Genomic DNA, 26,855 nt, shown 5'->3' with positions numbered 1-26,855 from the left:
GTATGGTAAAACAAACTACTGTTTTATACGTATCGATGGTTATCTCCCAAAAAGGCTGATATAAAACAACCTCCTCTTCCTGCAGCTAGTCCTTACCTAGTCCTTCCCTAAGTCCTTGCCTAAGGTGCTCCTCTTTCTTTCCTCCCTCCCTCCTGCTCAGATATTGATGTCTCTCCTTTTGCCAATGTGTGTACCAGGGGCAGGAGGCAGGGACATTTCCTACAAATCCTCCACTCCTTGTCCCACAGTTGACTCCCTGGCCACACTCATAGAACTGGCTAATAATTGCAGCCAGTATATGGTCTGTGAACAAGAGGTTTGTTGTTTTTAAGAACAAGATTACGTACTGGAAATAAGAGCTTGAAAGTGATGTGTAAATGATAGGAAGTCAGTCAGGGGACAACAGGATGTGGAGGTGGCGAACCAAGAAGGCCAAGAGAGATTTTAATTAAAGGATAATACAGCCTGCAGATTGGATCTTGCTTCTGATGGAGAATGAACCCAGTGTGAGAGCAGCTAAACAGGCTTACAACTCCTGTATTGATATCCTGTGTTCATCAGATCTACACGCTTTCCTGGTGTTTCTAAAAGAAGCCCATGTCCTGCTCCATTGGTCACATCCACAAGAGGTGTTTTCATAATTTATTCCTGTTTAAACACCCATCCAAATCTGTAGCAATTCATAGGCTGTTATCTAGCCTGAGCAGTTGGCAGAGCTCTACTTTACAGTATTTCACTGAAATAAAAAAGGATTTGAAGTGCTTGCATAGGAATTTAGTGTCTTGTTATCGCTAAGCATTTTTTCTGGCCTCAGAGATAATTCTGCTTTCTGTGCCACCTAGATTACCATTGGTCTAATCCAAAGGCTGAAGATGTTTGAATAAGAGGTAAAATAACAATGGGAGAGATTTCTTTCTTTAAAAATCAGAAGTTGGAAACGTAGCAGGTATTCTCAAAGTAGGTGTAGGAATTTCTGTAACTGACATTTCACTCTGACATTCCTGAACAAAGATGTGACAGCAAAATTAGGATAGCCATCTAATAAAATGTGTACTTTACCCAAACATTTCTGAGTTTGATATAGTTCCATATGTTTCTATTGCTATGATATGCATGTTATAATGCAGTATTTTCTCCTATGTGCTCTTTTTTCTGTACCAGTTTTATCTCCACGTGTTCAAATGTCATCAGCCCACAGTGGACAACAGCTAAATGTTTTGTTGGAGAGAAAAAATATTCATGAAAACCATTTACTGTAACAGTATAGGGAAAATACAAACAGAACAGAATCTCTTGTCCAGTTTACAGTGGGGAGGGATTTTTTGTTTGTGCTTGTAAATTCACATCAATTTTTTTTTTTTTTCTTCAGGCTGTGGCTTCCTTTCACTGTGAAAGCTCTCAAAATATCTATCCAGAATTTTTCTTCTACCCTTTCATTATAATGAAATGCATTGGCTTGAAAATTCCCTAAATTAAGCATCATATGAATGGCACAGATGTTTTCTATGGTACTTACTAGACATTAAATGTGTGCTGATTTTGCTAATAATAACCAATGTGCAGAGGGACTGCTCTCCTCACATTAGGGATGATCAGGGAATGCAGACTACAGGTTGTAGGTATTAATAATGGCTTTCATGTACTAATCCAAAGTACTGTCTTTCACATTTTTGATCACTATGGGTATTTGGTTAGAATTAGCAGAACTGTTTCTGTTGGGAAACTCCTATTCCTTGTCTCAGTGTTGTTGAAATGCAGAAAGTTTTCGTAAGGAGTCAAGAAATATCCTTCTGTACACTGAAACTCTTGTGCATGAAAAAAGCTGGTAAAAACAAATTCATCCGGCCCTTACAAACCACACTGCACATTTGGTAATGTAAAGTTTTCAGAAGGAAAATAAGTTCTTCTAAAAGAAAGATAAATTCTATGGTCAAAGTTCACCATCAAAATGGAGCTTGAAGATATATCTACTCCACATCTTTGAAAAACACACATTAAGTCCTGCCAGAGTTGCCAGATTTAAAAAACTATGGAAAATTCTGTGTGTACTTCTGATTTGTGGCTCTTTAAGATGTTTTCAGTCATCTCTCAGAGGTGCAAAAATTTACCTTAATGGTAATTAAAGAACGTGGTTCTCATCTGAATCCAATGTGCAACAATGTATTAAGTTTGGTGGACTGTAAATCCAGGAAAAGGAGACTACTACATTCAAAAGTTCATTCCATTGCTTAGTTCCATTTTATCAAATAGGCTACTTCAGTAAATATCCAAAACTAGGAATTAGGTATTCTGTATTCATGCTTGTGATTTTTTTGAGATTTTTTTTTCTTGTTCCTCTGCTCATGGAGTACAGGCATGTATACTTAGCACATTTTTGAAAGCAATAAATATGTTTTGTGTGTCAGAAAGAATGCATGAGAAAATACTTTTCAGTGTCTAAAAAAATTATTAAAAAAATAAAAATTAAAAAATTAAATTATTTATACCAAACTCCTTTTCTGTTTATAGAAAACTTTTTTAAGAAGGCATCATCAATTTTAAATTATTGTTTGATAAGAATAAAGATGAAACTAGAAGAAGTTTGACTTTTCTGGTGCTTGTTGCATATGTATTTTTTTCCAGAGCTATGGAAACATTTGCTTAAGACAGTCAAGAGCAACAGCAAAAATTGAATAAACTGTCCTTTTCCATGTCCCCTAGCCTATCTGAGACCAAAGGAAAAATTTGGTGTCTTGTGCCCAACACAATTAAGAAGTTATGGAGCTGAGTTACTTCCAAAGACTGGAGTTTTTCTCCTGGCAGTGGTTTTATATAGTATTTTTGCCTCTTGTGGAATATTGAAAAATAAATATATACAACATGGATGTCACTAAAGAAACAAATAGTAATGGAAGTAGTGCAAAAAATTAATGTAGATAATTCTTGGGATAAAAATGTAAGGAAGAATTCTTCCTCCACTTATTCCACTTGGCTTTAAGAATTCAGTTAAAAAGAAACTACTTACATACAGCCATAAGGCTGTGGTTTACCTTGATTCCTCTTGCAGTCTTCACAGACCTCTTGAGCATCAGTCTTCCAGTTCATATTATCTAAGAAATATGTCAGTTATAATTTCTAAGAGTATCAGATATCCCTTGTCAGATTCACGCACATATTCATGTGCACACACCGTGTACACCACACAGCAGAATTCCCTGCCATTTATGTTGTTTCATGCAGAAAGATCTTCCTGACAAGGGATTTCCATGCTACTACTGGAGAAGCCCAGGAAGCAGATTATGAATCAGAGTCAAAATCTGCCCTGAGCTCTTTCTTCTGCTCTGTGAAGAAAGCAGACTGTTAGGGAATACTGCTGACTGCTCCAGTCAGCCTCCAGCCAGCCTCCTTTCCCTCCATCCCTCCAGCTGTTTCCTATCCACCTGCCACATAGCCCTCTCCCCCCACATCCCCCCTTTTTTTTTTCTTCTTCTGCACAGTACTAGGTGATATTTTGTCTTTATGGAAAAGTCTGTGCATTTTACAAATGAAGCAGAAACTCACTATTTTTATTGGGGTTTGTAGTTACTGTTTGTTGCAGGGCAGCAAAACCCAACCACTTGTCAGAAGCTGCACACAGTAGTTATTGCTTGGAAGTTAGTGTGTTTTCAGACACACTGGTTGAAAGCCACAGGGAAAGAAAAGTGAAGTAAAACGTTGAAGAAACATGAGAAAGATTGAGTCCCGTGACTAACACAGGGCAGTGTGGCAGAGGTTGAGACATGGACAGTCAAAACACATTACTGGAAGAGCAAGTGGTGTCAGGAAAGGAAAGCAGCTATTGCCCTGGACTATGAATCATTCTGCATTTACTTTTCAGTGCAACCTGTTGGATTACATGCCACACCAATTAGCCACCAATCTTTCATGAGTGAAGAGTACAGCTTTGGGGTAATCAGTGTCTGGTCAGGCACAAGAGATGGCTCAGCAGGCTTTGAAATCAGATTCCCAGATTCCTTGCCCAGGTTCCTTGGAGCACACAACTAGCAGATTTTAGGAATACCTCTTGTATTTAAAAGACTGCTGAGCAGCCACTGCAAACTTTACTGGCAGCTGCAGGGAGTGCAGCCTTTCATTTCTAAAGTATGGAGAAGAGAAACTGATAAGCAGTTCCCCACATGGCCATAGGGACACCGAGGGACAAGAGCACACTGCAGAGGGATCTGCAGCCAGACTGTAGATAAGGTCATATAGCCACTGGAAGGTGGCTCCAAAGAATGCTGCAAGGGGGCCAAGGCTGAACCTCCTTGGGAAGCGACCTGGCAATTCCTTACTGCCCTCTGTATGCAAGACAAACACAAGGGCTACAAAAACAGCTAGCTAGCTATGGCCCCAAGAAACTGGAGTTACAGAATGCCTGAAACACATTCACCAGGGATGACATACACTAGTTGGAGATCTGATGTAACAGGGCAGTACATTACCTATTCTTTTGCAACTCCAACAGATGAGAAATAAATAAATAAATAAATAAATAAACTAAAAACCTCAGCTGTTCTTTCACCGTTCCTTAAAGAGAAAGGTAAAACTCCCATCCTGCTCGTCTTTTACTAAAGGTTGTACTCTGCTGCCATCTGGTGGAGGATTTTTTAAAGAGGTGGAATAGAACAGGTTTCTGGATGATGTCAGGGCAAGGAATGCTGCAAGATGCTGCAAGTTCAGCAATCATATAATAAAACAGAAGTTTGGCATTGCGACATCTCTGGGGTCACCTACCCTTCTCTTGCAAAGCTTCTGAAAACCTAGCTTGATTGATTATTATCACCATTAACTTCAGCACTTGAAGAAATGTGAATTATATTGTAACAACAACATGTATTGTATCCATTATTCTTCCTTCTAAAACACAGCACAGGTTCTTGAACCTGACACAGTTCTGCATAAACTCAGGGATGAGGGAATAAACTAAAATGGCCATAAAAGAGAAGGTGTTGCCATTCCTGCTTGTGTTCCATTTGATGTCAATGGGAGTGTTTGGGACTGAGCTTTTAAAAGGGGTGTTATCAATCCTATATCTGACTAGCAAAGCTGGCACAAAACAGAAGTGATAAAGCCAGTGAACTGAAAGCAATAACACTGTAGACAGGACGTTTTCGTAAACCACTGGTCCTGGGAGGTGATGTGTATAAATAATCACAGAATCACTAGAGATATTATATTTCCAGTTACCTGTGACGGCAGTGGATATTTCATTTCATTTCATATCATTTCTTTACCATGTATTCTATGTGTTGAAAAAAAAATAAATTAAAAAATGCTCTAAACAGCCAATAGCCCTTTTTTTTGCCTGTCTGCTTTCAAGTAGAACAAAGCTTATTTGTTTGAGTTCTGTTTAAGGTGTACCAGCTATGTCTGCCATTAAATATGGTTTGCAAAACAAGGCAGCCCTAATATTTAACACCCTGATGATCTCTGAAGACTTTTATTTAAGTAATAAATCAGTGCTTAATTTTATGGCACTATGTGTTACCCAAGACAGTCATTTAGAGGGTCAGTTTTAGCATAGTGATAAAACCAGGAGTAATGGGATTGAAGCTACTGCTTCTGGCAGTTTGTATCAGGCAATACCGATATGAGCTCCCTAACATGTATTCAGTTTAGATTTAATAAAAGTTATTATATCCCACATTAATTAAATTGGATTATTTATTGCAAACACTTATAGCAAACCAGCTACAGAGCAGTGGCTGCACATAACAAATTTGGCCTCAAAAGTGCCAAGCGATATCTCTCTGAGTCTTTTTTTGAAACCAAAATAAGATGAAATCTTAGGCTTTTATCCTCATAATTGTCACTATAGTGATGTTTGTGCATATTTGTTCCTTTCATGATGAAACTGACATGCGTATGGCACAAAAAGGGATAAACACTCCTGGAGACTCTAAGCAGACTTTCAAGGTCATGAAGCTATGATATCCAATGTAGCAGAGTGTAGGATGAACGTCTAAGTTAACTTCTTTTAATTTCTTCAAGTGTAGCGCACATGAGTTTATGCCCTCACCATCTCTTCTCTCACACCATTTTCCTTTCATTATTATAATATGCAGAGCAATTAGCCTGCCAACATGAAAAACTGTTTCCCCCATCTCAGACAGTACACATTCAGGACTCTGTTAATATGAGGCCTAGTATAGGACTATATGTTAATACGAGGCTTAATATAGGACTCGTATTAACATATATGTTAATATAGGACTCATCTACAGTAACCTACCTCTGCCAACAAGCCAGTCATTGCTCTGCCTTAGCTCACAGAGCCAGAAAGTAGGGTCAGACTGCTAACATGTTTGCAGCATTGTGGGTCAAAAAGACAAAATAACACATCTCCAGATGTGCAGTAATCCAACGGGGACATGAGAAGCAGTGACAAAGTTGTTAAACACAAACAAACAAAAAAGAAAAAAATTAGCAATGGTGAAGAGAAGACATTGCCTACTCGCCTCTCCTGTAAGTAGCCTTCAAACTTCTTGCATAATGGAAATCAGAGTAATAGGGATAGATACAGTAATTTAGATGATGCAGAGAAAAACGTTGTTATCTAAAGTTGCATCTGGAGCCTGGGTTTGTCAGGCGGAAGCTGAAGATTGCAGGCTGGTTAAAAAAAAAAAAAAAAAAAAAAAAAAAAGTAAATACAACTACTAGATAAATGCTCTTGCAAAGGATTGGGTTCTAGCAGCTTGCTGCTATTCATGTAATTCCTGCTTTTGTAACAAATCAAGTTGGAGAAATTTATATTATCCAGAAATTGCTGGTAAAAGAGGGACAGAGAAAACTTTCAGGAACCTTTTTGAGTGACCAGTAAAGCCACAGGTTGGCCTTTGATTAGCCACATAACAGATTCCTAATTTTCAGTTAATACCTGAGATTTCAAAACTAGATTTTTTCTAATCCCTGACAACTTTTGAAGCAGAACATGATTATTGTTGGGACTGAAGAAAAAGACCAAGAAAACACAACAATCATTATTCTTGAAATGAAAAAGGAGACATGAGTTCCAGTTTTCACTTCAACATCAAATTGTACATCAAATGCTGTTACCTCATTCCCTGGGTTGTCCATCCCAAAGAAACTGATGCAACATTAGATGAATAGGCAAGACAGGGAGTTGGTGCATGAGGTGCAAGAGGTTTGATGTGAGAAATCTTCATTATGAGACAGACCTTGAAACAAGAAAAAAAGCATGAAGACTGATGGCCATCAGTTTTGCTTTACAACAAGCATTTGTTGGTGTGAATTATTCCTCCTGAAAAAGCTCATGGTTTTTGCCTGTTTTTTTGTTTGGTTACTTGTTTTTTGCTAGTCTGGACTAAATCCTGTGCTTTCATCTTTTCCCGCCCCTCTCTTTGGTAGCTGACAGGTACTACTTGAGGCTCAAATGGATAGTGGACATTAAAGAAATTACCAGATTCCCTGCCTCAGCCTTTCTGCAGAAGGTATAACTTATCAAAATAATGATATATTTGATTACTAGCTCTTACCTTCAGACAGGCCTATGTTTAAGCCTGTTGTGGAAACAAGGCTAAAGTGCGTCTGTTCATTAAGATAAAATCCAGGATTTGGAGTAGGTATCTAACAAGCATGTTCAAGTTCCAAGCTTATTAGAAGGAGAAGAACTTTTCCTTTATGCCTTTTTTTAGCTTTTCCTTTCTGAAGGGCTGATAGCAGCACTCAGTTGTAATATTTGCTGGCAGCAAGCCCAGGAAACTTGTTTGAAGCCTGAATTCTTTCTGTGCAGAAACCTGTGATTCGGCTACCTTCGAACAGAAGTAAAGTCAGATCATGTCAATATCTAAAGTTTTCTATACTTGGTTATTACCCTCCCTGGCTAGATGTGAGTTTTCATGTTGCCTTTTCAATCATTATGATTTCTCTTTCCCAAAAGATTAAAAACTCATGGAAACAGGAGAAAGAGTTTAATCTTTTTCTTTGAGAGGCTAGTCTGCTAAAGCTGCTCAGCAGGAATACTCACAGGAGTTAAGGCAAAAATAAAACTGGGCATTAGGTTTTGTGTCCACGAGGAAAAGCCATGCACACCATGTTGTTATAAAGCCTAAGCAAGCAATCTGCACACAGATTTTAAAACACCTTCAAAGTTTCATGTCCATATAGATTTTTTTCCTCACTTTTAATTCCAATCATCTGTCTCTGCAGCTGTGGTAGTGTTGGACAAAATCCGTTATAATGTTAAATAGGTTGGATAAATTGAAGAGATATTATAGTAATGGCATATTCAAGTTCTAGAAGGACCAAAAGCTGTTAAGGTCAGTAAACTGTTTCCTGATTTACATCTGTAATTAGTAGTGGAATATGTCCTATCCATTTTAAAGAGTAGTCATACTTACACAGTGAAATACTGGCTTGTCTAGTTAAAGAAAGGAAGCCATTCTGTTTAGCAAAATCCAGCAAACAATTCTCCTATTGTTTATGTTCCTTATATTTTTATTATTTATTATTTATATATATTTATATAATGTAATAATTTATAATATAATATCATTTAATGATTTATAATATCATATAATAATTTATAATTTATATATTATTTAGGTGATAACACAGGAATAAGATGAGTTTACTAACCAAATTGCAGCAGTCTGCAGATAAATAATCACTTGATTAAAAATTATGTTTCATTACTTTAAAACTAAATTTTATAGATATATGGGTGGCCTGTGAATGTGAATGAGATGGGGAGGAGGAGTGGGAGAAAAATTGACACTGACATTCATTTGTAAATCTAAAAAAAAAAAAAAAATTTAAGAAAAGGGGAAAATGTAAAGCTAGAAGCTTAAAAAAGAGGAGGGTAGACTTTGGCTTACTGTGTTCTTTTTGCTAGGGAAAAACTAAATGACCTTGCAAATAATAATCTTTTAACTGTAATTATATCTGTTAACTTAGAGGGCATTTGCTCTTTCAGTTATTTGAACAATTGATTTAGATATCACTGGGAAAAGAGGTAGAACTGAACAGAATGGGATAGGATAGGATAGGATAGGATAGGATAGGATAGGATAGGATAGGATAGGATAGGATAGGATAGGATAGGATAGGATAGGATAGGATAGGACAGGACAAATAATTTGGTAACCTTTTTTTTCCTGAATGGAGAGGCTACTAATACATGGTACATTACAGTGAAAATGTAAGTAGTGATAAATGTGGTCTTTCCAAGTTCCTCTGTTCTAAGTTTATTTGCCCTCTGCTGGGGCAAGTCGCCATTTCAACAGCCATTGAAACGAGAATCTGTCTTTGCATTGTGTTGTCCTTAAAGGAAATAGTGCAGATATACATGTATCAAAGAAGACTGGTTTTGCTCAATAAAAATGTAACCAGAAGTATCATAATAAGTGAAAGCCAATGAAATCAAATAACTATTTATCATTTGTAGAAAAAATTAATTTCTGACACAAAAGGTTTCATCTGCAAAGTAAGATTTCAGTCCCTGTTATTTATGTACTTTTCTTGATAAATAATTATGGACAGAATTGCTGTTAGGCTACTCAAATGAGGACTACAGCCATGTTTCTTTCCTTCCTGTGAGTGTTTGAGCTGTTCACTGAGTCATGACCTTGTTGCTAAAAAAGCCAATCAGCTCTATTCTGAAGCAGGACCTGTTGTGGTCTCACGACAGAATTCATACATTTTTAAATGCAGCTGGAGTTATCTTTGCTGCCACCCTATTCCCCAGCCTCCTCTGCCTCACCACTCTGAGCAGCTGGCTTAGTCTGCTCAACAAACGTGAGAGAAAAGACATTTTGCAGGTTCAACCACTCTGCTAGAAACTCAGTAATGAAATCAGAAATGACAAGTGAGTTCAGCAGAAACCAAGCTCCGAGAGGATTTTTTACTAACCCTTTGCTTGCAAACCCTTTCAGTCACAATCCAGGAAAAAAAAAAAAAAAAAAAGTCAAATTTGAATATAATCAAATTTGAATATAACATATTAATTGGTGCTTTCCTCTTTATTTCCTCATGCACTTCCTCCCTCTGTGACTCCCCCAGGGAGAAGAAGGGAGAAGGGAGTAGGGAGGGAGAAGAAAAGGAGTGTGTATGTCTATCTTTATGTGATACAACATCACTTGCATTTCAGAGTGCTGTAACTGAGAAGATATGAGAGTATGTACTATATCTAGACAAAAACAAGACACTGGATTGCTGACAAATATTGACATGTGTACATAATAATGTATTTCAAAGCTGTGCACTTACCCTGAGGCAATATAATACAACACAGGTTGCAGTTTTTCCTGCATGAAAAAAAAATAAGAAAATAAGGAAAAAAAAAAAAGAGTTCTCTTTGGTTTCTCATTATCAGTTTTTCTGTATTAATTTGTATTTTGAACCCTCAAAAAATACATAGCAAATTCAGAAAGGCGGGAAGGAAGGAAGGAAGGAAGGAAGGAAGGAAGGAAGGAAGGAAGGAAGGAAGGAAGGAAGGAAGGAAGGAAGGAAGGAAGGAAGGAAGGAAGGAAGAAGGAAGGAAGGAAGGAAGGAAAAGAGATGGAAAGGAAGGAATTGGAAGTCAGAGAAAGAAAGATCTTTGTTTCTTTCTGAGAAACTTTTTTCACACTTCATTTTCTCTTTTATTGCATATTATTTCCAGTGAGATTGAAAAGATTTAGGAAGCAAATGTTGAGTAAATGTTCTTTGAGATTTGTGTAAATTGAATGTAATGCCATGAACAGCAGAGCTGTGCTGGAATGATGTGAAAGAGGTCAGAATCAAATATCTTGTAGATGTAGAGGAGTGTTTTGCTTTCACTAACCATTTCACCTCTGAAATACTAATTTCCTTTCAATTTTTGGATAAGATTGCAATTTTTATTCAAACCAGAATCTGATTTTATTTCTTTCTTGTCATTGTACATACTTCAACTGAATAGTTCACAGAATAGTTGAAGTTGGAAAGGGCCTCTAGAGAAATTAAACCTTTAACACGGTTTATTGTTATGAGATTTATTTGTTGTTTGGTGTTTGTTTATTTTTGAATACCAAAGCTAGCAATTTTCTACTGGGGAGTGTTTTGTATGAGACTTTCTTATACATCTGTAAGCTTTGGTTTTGTTTAATCCTTGTTAAATTTGTAAGGGCATATATATAGTCTCAATTCTGCTACTGCTCAATTCCCTAATACTTTTATTACTAGCTGCAACAAGAGTGCGATAAAACCCTTCCTCTCATTCCATACAATGATCTATATAGCCTGAATATTTAAGTTTGCGTTATGATTTAGATTTCCCATTATACTACATATATCTGTTTGGAACACCTATATGGTATTTACATATACATGTAGTCCGTTGTTCAAAAAATGACAGCCTCTACAGTGAGCTCACTGTAACTTTGTCCTATGTAAGTTTACATAGTAACTTTGCCCATGTAAGTTTACTCTCCAATAATAATATTAACAATGGCACTAATTGTAATTTTAATATTCTAATAATAAAGGTAAGATTAAAAATATGGATAAAGGGAGTGTAGCCATCCACAGTGGGCTCTAGAAGACTTAACATGGGAGTTAAGTCTTGTAGGCTTGTAGTCTTGTGTAACCTGTAGACTTGTAGTCTTGTAGTCTTGTAAGTGTAAGAGTACACTTACTCTTGTGTAACACTCCCGCTTAACATGTGAGACTTTTAGTTTTAAGCTGAAATTTTTTAAATACTCCTTTTCATTCTTGGATTTAGAACACAGTTGAGAGAGTGTAAGATCACTGCAAGATCTTTGGACACAGTAAGAGCATTAATGAGCTATTTTATAAGTAGGGAACATGCATGGAATGGTAGAAAGGCTCAAATGTGGCCAGGTAAGAAGCTTTTCTGCCATAGACCATATAAAGATTGATCATAGAATCACTTTTCAAATACCCTTTTGTAAAGTCTGATATCAGTGACCTAAAGGGGAAAAGCTATGTTATCATAGGCATATCAAGGGATATGTCGAGGGACACAAAACATGATGCAGCAGATGTTTTGGTCAAAGTTTCTGTTTATTGGGTGGAATATAATGTGGTAACATAGACTCTACTGGTTCTCCTTAGTTCCTATAACAGTCTAGGACTGGAAGGCCACAGAAACGTTTTGAAGCCCTTGGCGGTTTGGTTTCAGTGCAGGTTGTCCATCTCTAGAATTCTAATTCTCCACAAATGTTCTTAATTAATGGCCTATATAGCATAAGTACTGTCAACCATCAATAAAAATACATACATATAATCATGGAATCATGGAATAACTGGGTTGGAAGGGACTTTAAAGATCATCTAGTTCCAACCCCCCTGCAATGGGCAGGGACACCTTCATAGAAAGTACATTATGGGAAGTTAGACTTGGAATGTTACAGTGTCAAAACTGGAGTGACAACATGAGAATGAAGATTATAATTTTACTCCTTTACTATAAGTTTGAAGTGCATCTTTAGTGATTTATATGAATTTCTTTGGATTTGGGACATGAATGAAGAAGTCATTGAAAGTACATTTCTATGTATAAGCAGTAGAGCACCATAATTCTGCAGTAGTGTGCCTGCTGAATGAAATTAGTACTTCAAGCAAATGATTTTATCCACAATTTTCATCCAAGCTCAGAGAACTATGATTCATGAACGTATCTAGTCATATCTTGTGAGCTAAATGTTCCGAGTTTTAGTTCAGAATGCTCTAAAATCCATCCAGTAATAGAAGATCAAGTAAAATAAGTTGATGATCTCTCTGAATAACAGATAATTCTGGAATCAATTATGTGAAGAATATTTAGTGTGCTACATCAAGTCTAAATTGCATCTTACATTTTAATTCTGAAGAATATTTTCCATTTTGAAAGTGTATCTGTTCAAAAAGAACATGTCAAGCTGTCGAAGAGTCAGGATCTTGAGTGTGTTGAGGAAACAAGATCCATGCTCAAACAGTGGACCAAAAGAATCACCCTAAAAAGAGAAACTTTCTTCCAGAAACAAGAAAATCTGGGGGACAGAGCTGCATCAATATTATACAGTATATCCTTTTTTAAAAATCCTGCCAAAGACAGCAAATGGAGATCGCAAAAGTGGAAATGGTTACTGGATCATGTTGTCCACTTGGTGTTGGGCCAGTGAAATATATCTGTGACTCTGCTGAACTCTAGAGCTGTATTTAATAGTTCACATTAGCCAAGGACCTGAAGAGCAAAAAGGAGGGGTCTGAGAAACATTATCCTGCAGTCCATTTCCAAAGCAAAGGGTACAAATTTAATAGGAGGAAATTAAAAGTCATTAGTTTTCTACATTCTTGTCTTTGTGTCTTCACTTTACATCCTACATAGTTATGTACCAAGTATAAGGTGGTTATGCAGCACTGTCAAATGACAGTGGTAAGCTATGACAGTTGCTTTTCACAACTGTAAACACCCACCAATATCTACAGGTCAATACAGAATTGGATCCTCATTATTAGTAACATTAGTATTAGTTTTGAGGACAGCAACAGGTTCCTGTATTTAATGTTTACGATTTTGGCATCATGGCAGGGTTCCTACACACTGCATTGACTGTGGCACAGGGTGATTGAGCTGATGTTTGCAGGTCAGTTAATGTTTAAAAAAAAAATTCCTTTGAAAAGATACCAGTTTACACGCATCATTAAAGTTCCATCAGCACATTACATAGCTCCAGGTTGTAAACCATGCCAGATCAGGACCTCTCCTTCTTTAGATGGATGAAAGTGATGGTGCCAGCAGTGACAGGGTATGCATTGTAATTAGGCATTGTGGCCAGAGGTGAAACTTTTGAAAAATGGTCTTCCAAAGATGATTACAAGTAACACAGCAGGTGCGGGAAACTTTTCTGCATCACTGAATCTGTTTCATTGACTCCAACATTTCACTGATAAATGTGATTGCTCTTTCCCTCATTCAGCAAATATGGTGACTGACAGATTAATGCAAACTTTAGCATCTGTGTTTATATCCATTGATCTTTGTCTTGTGAGTATTATGTCACTAGAGAAACTTTATGAAAACAGATTGTTTATAAAGGTAAGGAGATAAACTGCTATCCATCTTACTGTCATCTTAATGCAAGCTGGTTTATGTCCTTCATTACTGGACATAATGCTCAAGTTGATCCCAGATAATATGACGCAGGATCTTTCTTTTCTATATTAGTAATTTAAGGCTATCCCACATTTGTAATTCCTGAAAGACAGTTACCATACCACCACTATCTTGCTCCACATGAAGAAAGTTTGGGATTTCAGGCCTTGTGCTTGTGTGAAAGTTGGACTTGACAAATTTTGATGAGATCAAGTATAGTCACAGCAGTGGTAGATGTGCAGGATTTTTGGCATTCCCAGTACAAGAAGAGATGCCAAAGGACTTAGACTAGAGACCAAAAATTTTCCCACACCTAAAGGAGACAAGGTCATCAATGGAAGGATACCCTCCAAATGTGCAAAGACAGTTAACTGTTTTTAGAATCTGACTTTCAGAAGATGCATGCAATGGACTTCCATAAGAGAAGCTTGAAGGAATTAATTTGAGGTTGAAATGTACTATAGATATCAAAGAGGTTAAAAACCATAAACAATTTTTCAGATCAAATTGTTTGTCTGCCTCTGAATATATTGACACTTCTCTGACTCTGAAACTCCAGACTCCTGTAAGTCCCCTAAAAATCATAACAAATATGGACTCTCAGCACAGTTCTACCAGATTACATTCCTTTCTCAGAATTTTTAACAATCCCACCCTTTAGAAAGAACCAGGCTTAGTTAAGTGAAATGAAAACACAGCTACAGCTTTCTAGATTTGAGGTGAAATATTCCAAACATTGTTTTCTTTTCTAAAATCTAGTGTTTATCCTTCAAAAACTGAATTGTCACAATAACAGAGCTAATTTTTTTCTTTTGCTAACTCTGAACTCATCTTCAGATGTGTTGATATTCTCAACAAGTTTTGCTCTGGACTTGCAGCCATTTGTTACTTTGTTGAAAGATGCAGAGCTAGTTTTATCTTGAAAATTGAAATCTAACCTGTATTTGTATTCAGCCTGGAAGACTGTAATTCAGCTTTGCTGTTATGCAGTGTTAATGCACTCTTCATCTGTTGACTTGGGGATTATTTTTCTTGTGTGTTGTCAAAGGACTTTTCTGCTGTTAAGCCTGTTGTCCTGTTGGCCTCTTATGAAGTAATTCAGTTTAGTTTATTTTTCTATATTCATGTTTGGATTAAGTAAATCAAGATACTGCCATCTTAATTTTATTTTAAGTAGTAATTTACATGCTTCTTTTTAACTGGTATTCTGCCGTGATGTTGATAAAATATAAACCTGTGGCCAGAGAAATACAATATTTTCATCTTTAGTTGAGATATACAGACAGGCCACAGACTGATACAGGGGACCCCAGGGCTATAAGCAACATGGTCAAAGAAATTCAGGATTGGAGCTGGATGAGGCAGATTTCAGGGGTATCAAAGAAAGTGAAGAATGTACATAAAGCTTATGATATACAGTATATTTTATATAATGTAAGTACAGTAGATGTAAAGAAGGTAATATAGTAAAAGATGTATAGTAAAATATATATAAGATATAAGATATATATGAGGCATAAAAGATATATATATATAAAAAAAAAAAAGGAGTTGCAGACCAATGAAGAAAGAATAAAGTTGTGAATGCATGTTAGCGCAACCAAAAATGACACCAAGACCTTTCAGTAATTGAGAAGAGTCATCAGTATTGTACTTCTTCCATCAAAGGGCTTAGGCTGCTGCTGAATTGCCATCCTTCCTGCCCTGTCTTCTGAGCACACTCTCCTCCTGCCCAGACTGAAGCTGCATTCTCAGCCCCATTCTGACTAGTGCTATTGAACATGGTCTGCCTTGCTTCAGGATTTCAGTTAAGCCTTTCAAGCATGAGAAACGCAAACAATTTTCTTTGACTTTTCTTCTGTTTCCTGAATAACCTGCAATATTCTTTTTGGATTGGAAACCCTTTCCTCCTTTTCCCCTATTGTTTCAATAGCAAGGAAGCCCAACAGGCAGTTTGGGTTTCATTAGGGATGATTTTCACTCGAGATGCAGACCTGAAGACTTGAATCAAAGCTGTGATTGTTGCTGTACTGATACTCAAACTGCTCTGAGTGTACACATGTAGATTCCTCTTTCCCAGAATTAAAAAAGGGAAAAAAACTTGATTTGTTGAGCATAATTGTAAGGATAATCTCAATCCATTATTTTGTGGCACAGAGCAGTGTTCCATTCACACATACATCTTCTCTGAAATAGGAGACTATTCTTACATTTTATTCACATAATGGTTTTGATAGAAAATCTGTTTTGCTGCAGATGAGGGCCCTGGAGGTTTTTGGTCTATTGTAATACATAAGAGCTGCCTGACATTATAGCATTCGTTCTCTAGTTCTATTGCCTAGCTGGGCTAAAAGCACTGATGTCTTTTACAGTTCTGCTATTGCTATTATCCATTTCAATGGGGTTTAAATGTAAAGAGAAACTGATAGTGTTAAAGCATGAATTTCAATCATGTTAAAAAAGAAGATATTGATGGGAGCTAGCAAGGGATTTCTAGACAAAAATAATTCAAGGCAGAAGCTGTGAGTCTGGCTTCTATAAGTCCAGTGACTGTGTTATCAGGTTATGGAACTACCACACTTAAAAAGATGTCAGTACACGTTGCACAATTCAACACAACCTGAGTTTGTCCTTGTTAATACTGCAGTAACCATCTCCTTCCTCCTCCCTGAGGGGGGTCTTCATAGGAAAAATCTTCAAGGAACAGGCTTCCCAGGGAAACAGTCATGGCACCAAGTCTGCTGGAGTTCAAGAAGCATTTAAGCAACACTCTTAGACATATGGTTTGATTTTTAGGTAGTCCTGTGTGAAGCCAGGAGCTGGATAAGATGATCCTTGTGAGTCCCATCCAACTCAGGATATTCTGTGATTCCATTATATGAGATTTAAGGTGACCCTTCTCATTAATATTTTTAGTCTGGGAAAAACATGATAAGAAACGCAGCCCGGCTTAAATTTGTCTTGGGTTGTAAACAATTGAAAAGGCTTGTCTGGTATCTTGATTTTATTTGGATTTGTGCTTCCATGGCAGCAGCATATCTTGTACCTGTTTAATTGGTCTAAGTCAAATTTAAACACTAAGCAGGCTTACAGTGAAGATAGATGTAGTACAATAGAGATGTGGTCTTGATTACAGAATTCTAAGTGAGCTTATAAAGAAGAAAAATAAAACTATTCAGCTGTATTTCTGAGCATTCTGTACAATAAATGTGTTCCTTAAGTAGCTGGAGGAAGAAAGGGGAACCGAAGGGATGGTGTGACTCTAAGCACCTCTTTCTTCTCATCTTCACATTTGAAGCCCTTTTTTCTTCCCTATCTTAATGTTTACAAGCATACTGACTAATAAATACTAACTCTCCTAGGCTGAGTGACTTTCTTGTAAATCAGAGCATTTCCTGCAAGACTTTCTCAATCACATTGTGTAAACATACCATTTTGTAAGGTACAGCTGCTCCTGTGCAATATTTATGACATAATAATAATTATTAACAGGGTGGATTACAAATTTAGTAGAGTGTTCTTTCTAAATAAACTACCTTTCCCACCTCCCAATACTTTGGTATCCCTGCTGCCATAATGTCCACCCTGCAATTTAAGTCCTAATTCCAGTTTCTTCCATCTACTGCTTTCTCAGCCTAAATCAATAGGAAAATGTCTGTAGGATCAAAATATTTAAGCTTTTTGAGGAAAGGAGGGGGATAATGTGCCAAAGAAATTTTGAGGCAATGGTGACTTACAAAAGTTCCTAGCAAGCAATAGCAATAATGTGTGTCAAGTGGATTTTTATACAAGATTTCCTGAGGCAGCCCCTTTCTTATCAAGAGATACTATTTTGTGATAAAAATCATTATGTATTTTTAGCAAGACATTCCATTGTACACTTAATAAAATGTTTTTTTCTTTTTTTTTTCCCTGAAAGTGTTTTGAGATGAATGTATACCAATGTATAAAAACATGATTTTATCTTTATAGAAATTTGTTATGAATAAACTTTGAAAATGTCTCTCTCAAGCTGCAGGTTTTCCCATTCAGTCTGAACAGTTTGTATTTATCCTCTCACCACTAGCATCCCCAGCTAAGGCTTTATGCAGAGCCAAATCACAGCATTTCAAATGAAATGTAAAATACTTAGTGATAGATCTCCTCAGTAGACTAGATACAGCATTAAATAAAAATTGGTGGATTTAGTTTGAACAAAACAGAGACATACATTTTAGTGTGAACCCATCAACATGTCTGGTTCTGTGCTGTAATTGGTGATGATAGTCCTACTTGTAGATGCACTGCAGTGATGCTTTGAAGTCTTCGCCATATGGCTAGAACTTAGATAAACTCACAACTCACATCAGCCTTAAAGACCTTGCAGTCTAAATTTTACTTTAAAAACAATGAAAGTGAAATCTTCTCCTCTAATTATACAAAGAGGAATGGCCAGATACAACTGAAGATTAATTTAATGTAATGGCAAACCTGCACTTTTGTTATGAGCCCTCTTGGTTAAGGAGTTAACTCAGAATGTTTCAGGTTGTTTGAGTGTCTGAAGGTTGAATCTGTGTTAAAGTACATGTAATACTTTGAGGGTTGGAAGTTACTTAAAAAATTATAAATGAAATATTACAAAATAAATTGTTTCATATAGCAGTTCCTGCTCTTATTTATTTAATTACAATATTAACAATAATATTATATAGTGGAGGCTACTGCTAAGGGAGCAGGGTCCCATTGTGAGTTGACTTGACACAATAAAACAAAAATATGATCCCTTCAACAAAACCATTTTCAATTCACTAGTGGAAATGATTAGTTAAGACAGGTTTCCAACCTGTAGTACTTGAGCTCTGTCACACTCACAGAAGATGTAAGCATGGTACAAACAATTTGCATACAGTGGCTGATGGCAGGATGATGGTGGCAAGAAAGCTGGTCTATTAGCAGAATCCTGGGCTAGAGAAGGAACCCTGACTGTAGATGCCATTGCAGCTGTGCTGCTTGGATGCATGATGATGCAGCTGCATATTCACCTCAGTCTCATCTTGGGATACAGAGATGACTGGGGAGCCTATCCCCCCGAACATGTATTTGTCTCTATTAGTATTTGTATTTTTTGGTAGAATCCTTGCAGCTCTCACAGGTCCTTTGTTTGTCATATGTTCTATGTGTTTTAGGCTTTTAACTTAGTCAATATTCACAGTATGTAAAGCTAGAAGTCTAAAATACTTATTTGATTTATGAAAACTTGAAAGCATTTCTACAAGGTTATACAGGGCAGCTAAATTAGCTCCTTAACAAGGACTGCATATATTCCTGACTTTTTAAGTCCTGTTTATATCATGTGAGTTTATTCAGCAAGTGGAATTAAACATATCCAAAAAGTTTGCCAGCATCTGGCATATCTTGATCTCCAATGAGAAAGAAATGTAGGTGTCCGGGTACATCTGCAAGTGGGAAAGCATATACGGTGTTCCATCTGGAGCCTGTACTAAGAACAAGATTATTGCCAAAGCCCTCCTTCACCTGTACCCTCAGCAACCCTAATATTGAGGAAGTACTCTGAAAGGTAAGAGATTGGAAGAGGCCTGGGACCATGAATGAAAATTAAATTCTAGACATTTTTATTTGTGTTGCTTTATCACTACATATGTTTTCAAAAAAAAGAATTTGCACTTAATTAGCAGACTTTTCTTGCCCAAGACTGTTTATGATACAAATATTGTTGATATTTTTATATAAATCATTAATAATATTTAATTTGGAACCTGCCAGTTTGTCTAAGCATGGTAAGTAGTAATAGACAAGAAATGTTATTTTTGGCAAAAGCCAGGTAATGTTAAAGGTGAACTGGTTAATTCACAAAATATATATACATATGTGTTATGAATGCACATTTACACTGTACCAAAACCATTTGGTCCCTTTTTCACTGCTCACACATGCATAAGCACACAAAAAAAAATCTCATATGCAACTTTCTTCCTGGGACTGATTAAAGTAAAATAGAAAGCTGCTTCTTTTTTCAAAACCACTCATTCTGCATTCTTGAGAGAGGTAGAATCAAATGGAGGAGATGGGACAAAAATATGAAAAAGAGTATGCATAGAATGCTTAAACAGCCTTCTTCCGTTAATTCAAATGTTCAATTTAAATTTGAATAGAGATTAATAAATTACACAAATTATTTCTGACTTGGGTCTGTGCTGGTGGTATTATAAAACCAGTGTTAAGCTTCTGGGGCTTCAGCATGCTGATTCACATGCATCCAGTGCTAACCAGAAAAATAATAGTGTTATCACCTAGTTCAGTAATCTAATGATGGAGAACCAATCTCTGGGAACTATGGCTGGAATTGAAAGTGGTTTCTTACTGTGTTTATTAGCCAGGATACTAAGCACTGGGCTGGACTGAGTTATTGATGATATCTTAATAATTTCTTAATCTGGACACATATGCATCCTGGTGAAGTAACAGTCTCTCACTGTATCTTATGATTTTTTTTTGTTGTTGTTGTTTCAGTCTCTCTCTGTATCTTATGATTTTTTTTGTCTTTGAAACGTAATGCTACCTTGCATGGAATGTTGACTGCCTTGCTAGCTAAGTGCTGTTATAGTTCTTGAATACTGTTAATGATGATTTTTCTCCAGGGAAAATGTGTTAGGGAATGGATATGTTAATTATGTCTGTATTGCTTAGCTTCATTTATTGGATTCTTCTTGTCATATGTATTAACAGACTTTTATTAGACCTGGCTACGTTTTCAGAAGAAATGTGCGTCATTGTGTAGAGTAAATCTGAAGGCAGATATGTTATACATGAGACAATATATAAATGCAAAACATGCACCTGAGGTACAACTATATGTTAGGTGTAGTAACTGTACTGTATTGAAGACTTATCTCAGCAATACATTTGTGTATGACCATCATGAATTGGGAACTTTTTATATAAATATATATATATATATATATATATATATATATATATATATAAGTAGTGTGTTCCACCTTCCCAAAAAAATAAATAAAATAAAATAAAATAAAATAAAATAAAATAAAATAAAATAAAATAAAATAAAATAAAAAACATTCCATTTATCCAAAGTAAAAAGGAGATAGTAGAAGCAAGGTGGTTGGTTTTTTGTTTGTTTGGTTGGTTGGTTGTTTTGTTTTGTTTTGTTTTTCAATATAAACAACATTGTAGCATATATTAGCATTAAAAGCTTCAAATTTTCATACTGCTTCCGGGGAGCACTCAAATGTGTGTATTTCCTGTCTATCCCATCCCTGCAGGAAATTACTGGAATGCAGCTTCTTTCATCACATCATCATCCTACCTTCACTTCTCTACCTTCCAAGGGGAAACAAGTGCAGATATCTCTTTCTATTTCAAAACATCAGCCTCAGATGGGGTGTTTCTTGAGAATCTGGGGAACACTGACTTCATCAAACTGGAGCTGAAATGTAAGTATGTGCTTTCCACTGCTCTTTTTGGAACCTGACACAGGTTCATGTCAGGTAACAGGTTTCAAGAAACATGCATTATTCAGTAAAATACGTAACATCGGTTAAGTCAGGAAAAAAAAAAATCGCACTACTTGACTTCTTAGATTGTATTACATAGGAAGAACTATTGAAGTTTCTCTGATTTTTTTATGAAAGAGAGAAATAGAAAGAATTATAGAATTAGTACCACCAGCTACAATTAAAAAAAAAAAAAAAAAAAAAAAAAAAAAAGCACAGGCCTTAAAAGATTCTTCAAAATTGCATGCCGTTTTATTTCTTTAAAATGTATGTCTGCAGCTGTGTAGGAGCACTGTAAGGATCCTGAGCTGATAATACAACATCTAAAATATCTTTAAAAATCATGTAGAAATAATTCTTTATTGGCATGATCTGCTAGTGAAATTGCTGATCAAAAGTTAATTTTATTATTAAACCACTTAAAATGGCACAAGAGCAAACTTGCAAGTAAGGTGCTGAAATCCTCAGCTGTACATGAATTCTGTTTAGTGAAATTGAAGCAGTTGAATTAGGGGAAAACAGTGTTTTATGTCTCCTGTGTTCTCCCTCGACTCAGTTTGCCCTGCCATAAACAGGAGTGGTGACAGGCCTGCTGTGCTATGTGTGATGGCTAATACAGCCTCTAGTGGCACATTACAGCAGTGTAGTTACATGAGTGCAGCAAACTCCCTGTCTGCACTCCAGTACTGAGAAAAACATTTTTTCTTCTGTTTGCTGCAGAAGCTACTCACAGAGGTCAAGAACCTGGTTCTAAATATATATGTACAAAAGTCAGTGGCAAAAGTCACTAATGCTGAAGGATTAATTTTTTTATGTATCCCAAGTAATTTATTTTTTTTTATGTAGGTTCAATGAGATTTGCATGCACATATCTAATTTAAAAATATTTGCCAAGTGGTACAGAAAACAGTTCATTTGAACATAATTGCATTCAGTCTACCTTTTCTTTCCTGGAAACTAGTCTTGAAATTTTCAGATCCCAGAAAATATTTCTTTCTGTGACTTCAAAGTTATACTAGTCACAGTTAAAAATGAGTTAAATGCTGGGGGTTTAGTAACAAAAAGAAAGTAATTCTTTTTTTTCTGAATTGCATGTCTATTGCATGGACATATTTTATGTATTTTTCAGTAGTTTGTTTCATTCTAGTCTGCATTTACATTTTGTTGGAATTCAATCAATTTTAAAAAAATGTTTCATAATTTCAGAAGTTCCTTGCATGGATTACAATAGATTCTTCTGCTTCTTAAAAGAGTTTGCTTCCCCTTTACATAAGTCCCATAAAATTGATACATGAATTTGTTTCGTAATGGAAACATAAAATTAAGTCAGTAAGATAATTTCAGTATTATCTTTAAACCCTGAAGTTTTCCTTTAGCAAACTATTTTCTAGCTAACGCATCAAATTATCTTACAGAAATGTTATTTTGTATTAAAAGTTTTTGTGTAATGTCAGTTGTGACATATTTGCTGCAAGCTGCTGCACTTCAAATAACGGCTCTTCCTTAAAAAAAAAAAAGGTCCCTTTCTTAAAAAAAAAAATAAAAAAAAAAAAAAATTGCTGATTTCTTTACTTCCTGCAATTCCAAAAGGAAAATATAGAAATCAGTAGTCAGTGTCCTCTGCCAACAGACAAGTTCTTTCTTGTTCTTCCCTTATATGTGAAACAGCTGTGTATATTTGTAATGTACAGTTAGCATAAGCTTTGTTCTACAGACCAGGAACTGAGAGGTTCTAAAACATCTAGTATTTCAATAGACTTAATGAACTGGCTAAATATATTAGGAGAACAAATCATTTGGTCTGTAAAGATTCTTAGATTCAAGTCTTTGGAAAGAAGCTTGCTATTGCATTTTTTATTTTGAGCACAATAGCTATCGCTAGGAATTCTCATTAAATTATTTTATTAGTGTGCTTTCTTAAGGTCTAATAACTGCACAGCTTATTTTCCTACTCTCTAGAATTATAAGAAAAAGAAGTACAATCTTGTAGCATATAAATTCACGTGTCTTCAGTTCCATATTAACATCTCTGAGGAGAGGGATGAAGGAAGGGAAGAATATGTTTCTCTGATTTAAGCTTTTCCAAACAGACAAGGAAGACTGTCATTGAAAAAAAAAAAAAAAAAAAAAAAAAAAGTGACAAAATGTTATTGTGACTGTGGTTGAAATTTTTGGGTACTCCATTTATCAAGCAAATCCCCTGGCAGGCTCTTACTTATCATCATTCAAGGAGCAGTATGCAGAGAGAGATGTAGAATTATCTTAAAACTCAGTTTTTACATACATCAGTAAATCTGCATATTATTTTTACAGGTGGCTGGTCAGTTGAAAATGACTGGCTTACACAGGAGGTAGTTTGATAGGGTGTAATTTTTTTCTGTAAATCAGTGCTTTAGGAAACCACACATCTTTGGTCAAATTTTCTATATATGTTTTTAAATTAAAATTATTTTTAGGGCAAGAAAAATTATGTTTTTTCCTTTAGAGATTTTCTATACAGTTTTGGTCAGGTTTAATGCCAAATCCAGTCCTCATATGACACCACTAAGAACACAATTTATTCGTTTATTCTAAGGCTTTCATTTTCTTCCTTTAGCCTTGACCTACCTTTTAGGACCCAGAGGACTGCAACCTGACATGTTCCTTGTCCACGCTTTTCATAAATGCAATCCACAAAATAGTTTGAAAAAGTTAGAGAAACAGTTAGGCAACAGCAAATATCTTTCTCATAGCCCCTCATTCTTTCCCCCAGCATGTACCTAACATCATAATTAAAAATTAGTATACACTCTCTATATATTTATTGCATGTACATACAACAGAGCTGGCACTTGTTCTGCAACATGATAGGGAGTTGCTTACAGTATGCAGTACTTCTGCGAACTGAAATAAACTGAGTGGCCCATCAGCTACACAGATCTACCATAAGAGACTTACTACTACACCGAACCAGTTCAGCTGGCCATTGCCCTGATTAATCCCCTGCCTTTACCTCCACTTCCATTGGTGCTGAGGTTGGAAGCAGACCTAGCATGACAAAACAGACTAAACAGCAATCTGTATATCAGACAACAATGATAGGGATCCTTGAGCTCTTCACAAGATATCTTAATGCTCTTATTTTTTGTAAGCATTCTACTGTCAAATGTTGCTATATAAAACATGCCAAGAATTTCACTTTGAATTCTTGAAGACTTTCAGTTCACCTCCCTGCTCAAATCTTCTTTGTAGCCACTCCTTCCTGGAAATGATAGCTTTGTGCAACTGAGCCTGCCTAGAGCTTCTTGAAAGGAGAGCCATCAGGGTAGAGGGAAATAGGTCTCCAGGATCCTTACTCAAAACTTTGCAGCAAGCAAGAGGCTACCTAAAATCTGGTGGAATGTCAACAAATCTGACTAGGATAAAATGTTGAAGAACATGTTTTTATACATTTAGGAGGTGTTTCTTGAAGACTGCAGAGAGTTATGAATATAAAAATCCAGCTACTGTATACCTGTGAGGTGTTTGTCAAATAAACTGAATTTGAATTTTCTGAACAAGAGAAATGTGTTCCTGAAAGCAAGTTTTGAATGGGACCTATTCTTGATAATCTGGGAGAAAGCATCTACTAACGCTGTTTTGTATTAAATTCCCAGGATCATTGCTCTAAAAAGCCAGTAGAGAGTTAAATTGTTTTCAGAAAACTCTCTTAATGCCACTGTCATAATATTGTAATGAAAAAGATATTCTGTGCATTTCTGTAGCTCCTCTCATCCCAGCACCTCCAAGCAATTTACAGACACTAATGAATTGTATCCCACTGTTATTATTCTGAAATAAGCAAACAGGAAGACAGTTTTACAGCAGGAGAAAAAAAGAAAAGACAAGGCTTAGAAAAAGAAAGGTCAACTTGTGTTTGATCCTGGCATGAACTTGTAAGAGAGGAAGGAGTTTTCTTATTAATTTATTGCAGAAAGCTAGAAATATTTACAGCCCCTACATTCAGAGACATCACTTGGCTGATAACCCCTGCAATGCAAGCCACCCTAAAAGTCTCCCCAAGGAGTGATCAGTGAACTTAGCTGCTGTGAAAAGGATTGCATGGGGTAGCTTGCTAATGAGAGCAGCAGGATGTCTCCAGGATGAGTCGGCTTACTTTGTGGGCGAGGGATACCAACAGCACTTTAATATCTAACATTTGCACTTGAAGAGAAAAGTGCCATATTGCTTCTTGTGCTACGCTGTTTCTAGGCTATTTAGCTGAGATGTAAGTAACTTTTTTGAAATGAGACAAAGCAGTGATGGGCCAGGGAACATGATTTGCATTGCTGTTTGATTCTTCCTAGACAGCATTCATTCCTCCAGACTTAATGCTCTAAAACATGACTGATTAATATATATGTTTTACAGATTTTAATAACTTCATCACTTCTTTCTCCAAGGGCATCCTAAAATGGAATTCTAACCTATCAATGAATTTTCTACATGATACTCTTAAAATTCCCTTATGTTAATGTAAATACAGCTTTACATATTCCACTGCTTTATCTTTGTAGCTGAGTAGGGAAACTGGTGTGACCTTCATTGTTGTGGTTTATTTGTTGTTGTTATTGTTTGTTTGTTTTGCTTTCCTAGCAACAGATCATTTTTTCGAAAAACAGCCCCCTATGAGAGCATGTTGCATAGCCACACATCAAAGAATGTTGTAATTTCAAACCTATATACAGAGAAAGTAAAGCACACTTAGGAATCCCTTCATCCCAGGGGCCAGTGGGAAACTATCAAATTAAATTGAAAATAAAAATTAAAATTAAATTTCTTCAGGGAAATTTTTGATCCAAATGTTTTTACAACTTTTGCAAACTCTCATCCTAAGACCAAAAAAAAACACAAGCATCATTTTTTTCAAGGTAAGATTTCTTTCCAGCTGAGGCAAGTGGTGAAGAAAACTTGATATTTAAAAAGGGCAGTTTATGACCCTTCTGAAAACACTAGTTCCACCTTTATCTTTATATCTAATCTGCATATGGGGATAGGTGCTCTGGTGTTTGGGAGCAAGCCAAAGGTAGCAAATAAACAACTTGGATGGAGAACTGGCTAAAACTGTCTGGAGCTGGAAATGACTTTCTCCAAAATCTACCTTTCTGAAATCAGGGGTTGTGATCTCCCTTTTCACCTTCCTCCCTGCTTTCAGGATACTGAAATCCACCATTTCATGGTCATTGCAGGCAAAGTTGTCTTTAACCTTAACACTCCTAACAGGCCCC

The 26,855-nt window shown here is 36.2% G+C and overlaps 1 protein-coding gene across 1 annotated transcript in view; it reads left to right on the top strand.

The window, feature by feature from the left end:
• Positions 1-26,855, top strand: part of CNTNAP2 (contactin associated protein 2) — a 1,125,334-nt gene that overhangs the window by 988,154 nt on the left and 110,325 nt on the right. The window contains exon 16 of the mRNA XM_068674838.1: positions 21,379-21,549. Within this exon, the coding sequence (XP_068530939.1) occupies positions 21,379-21,549 (171 nt within the window). The remainder of the gene's footprint in view (positions 1-21,378; positions 21,550-26,855) is intronic.

This window comes from Anas acuta, chromosome 2 (genome assembly GCF_963932015.1).
Source record: "Anas acuta chromosome 2, bAnaAcu1.1, whole genome shotgun sequence".
Lineage (NCBI taxonomy): Eukaryota > Metazoa > Chordata > Aves > Anseriformes > Anatidae > Anas > Anas acuta.
This window is presented reverse-complemented; position numbering and strand designations above follow the sequence as displayed.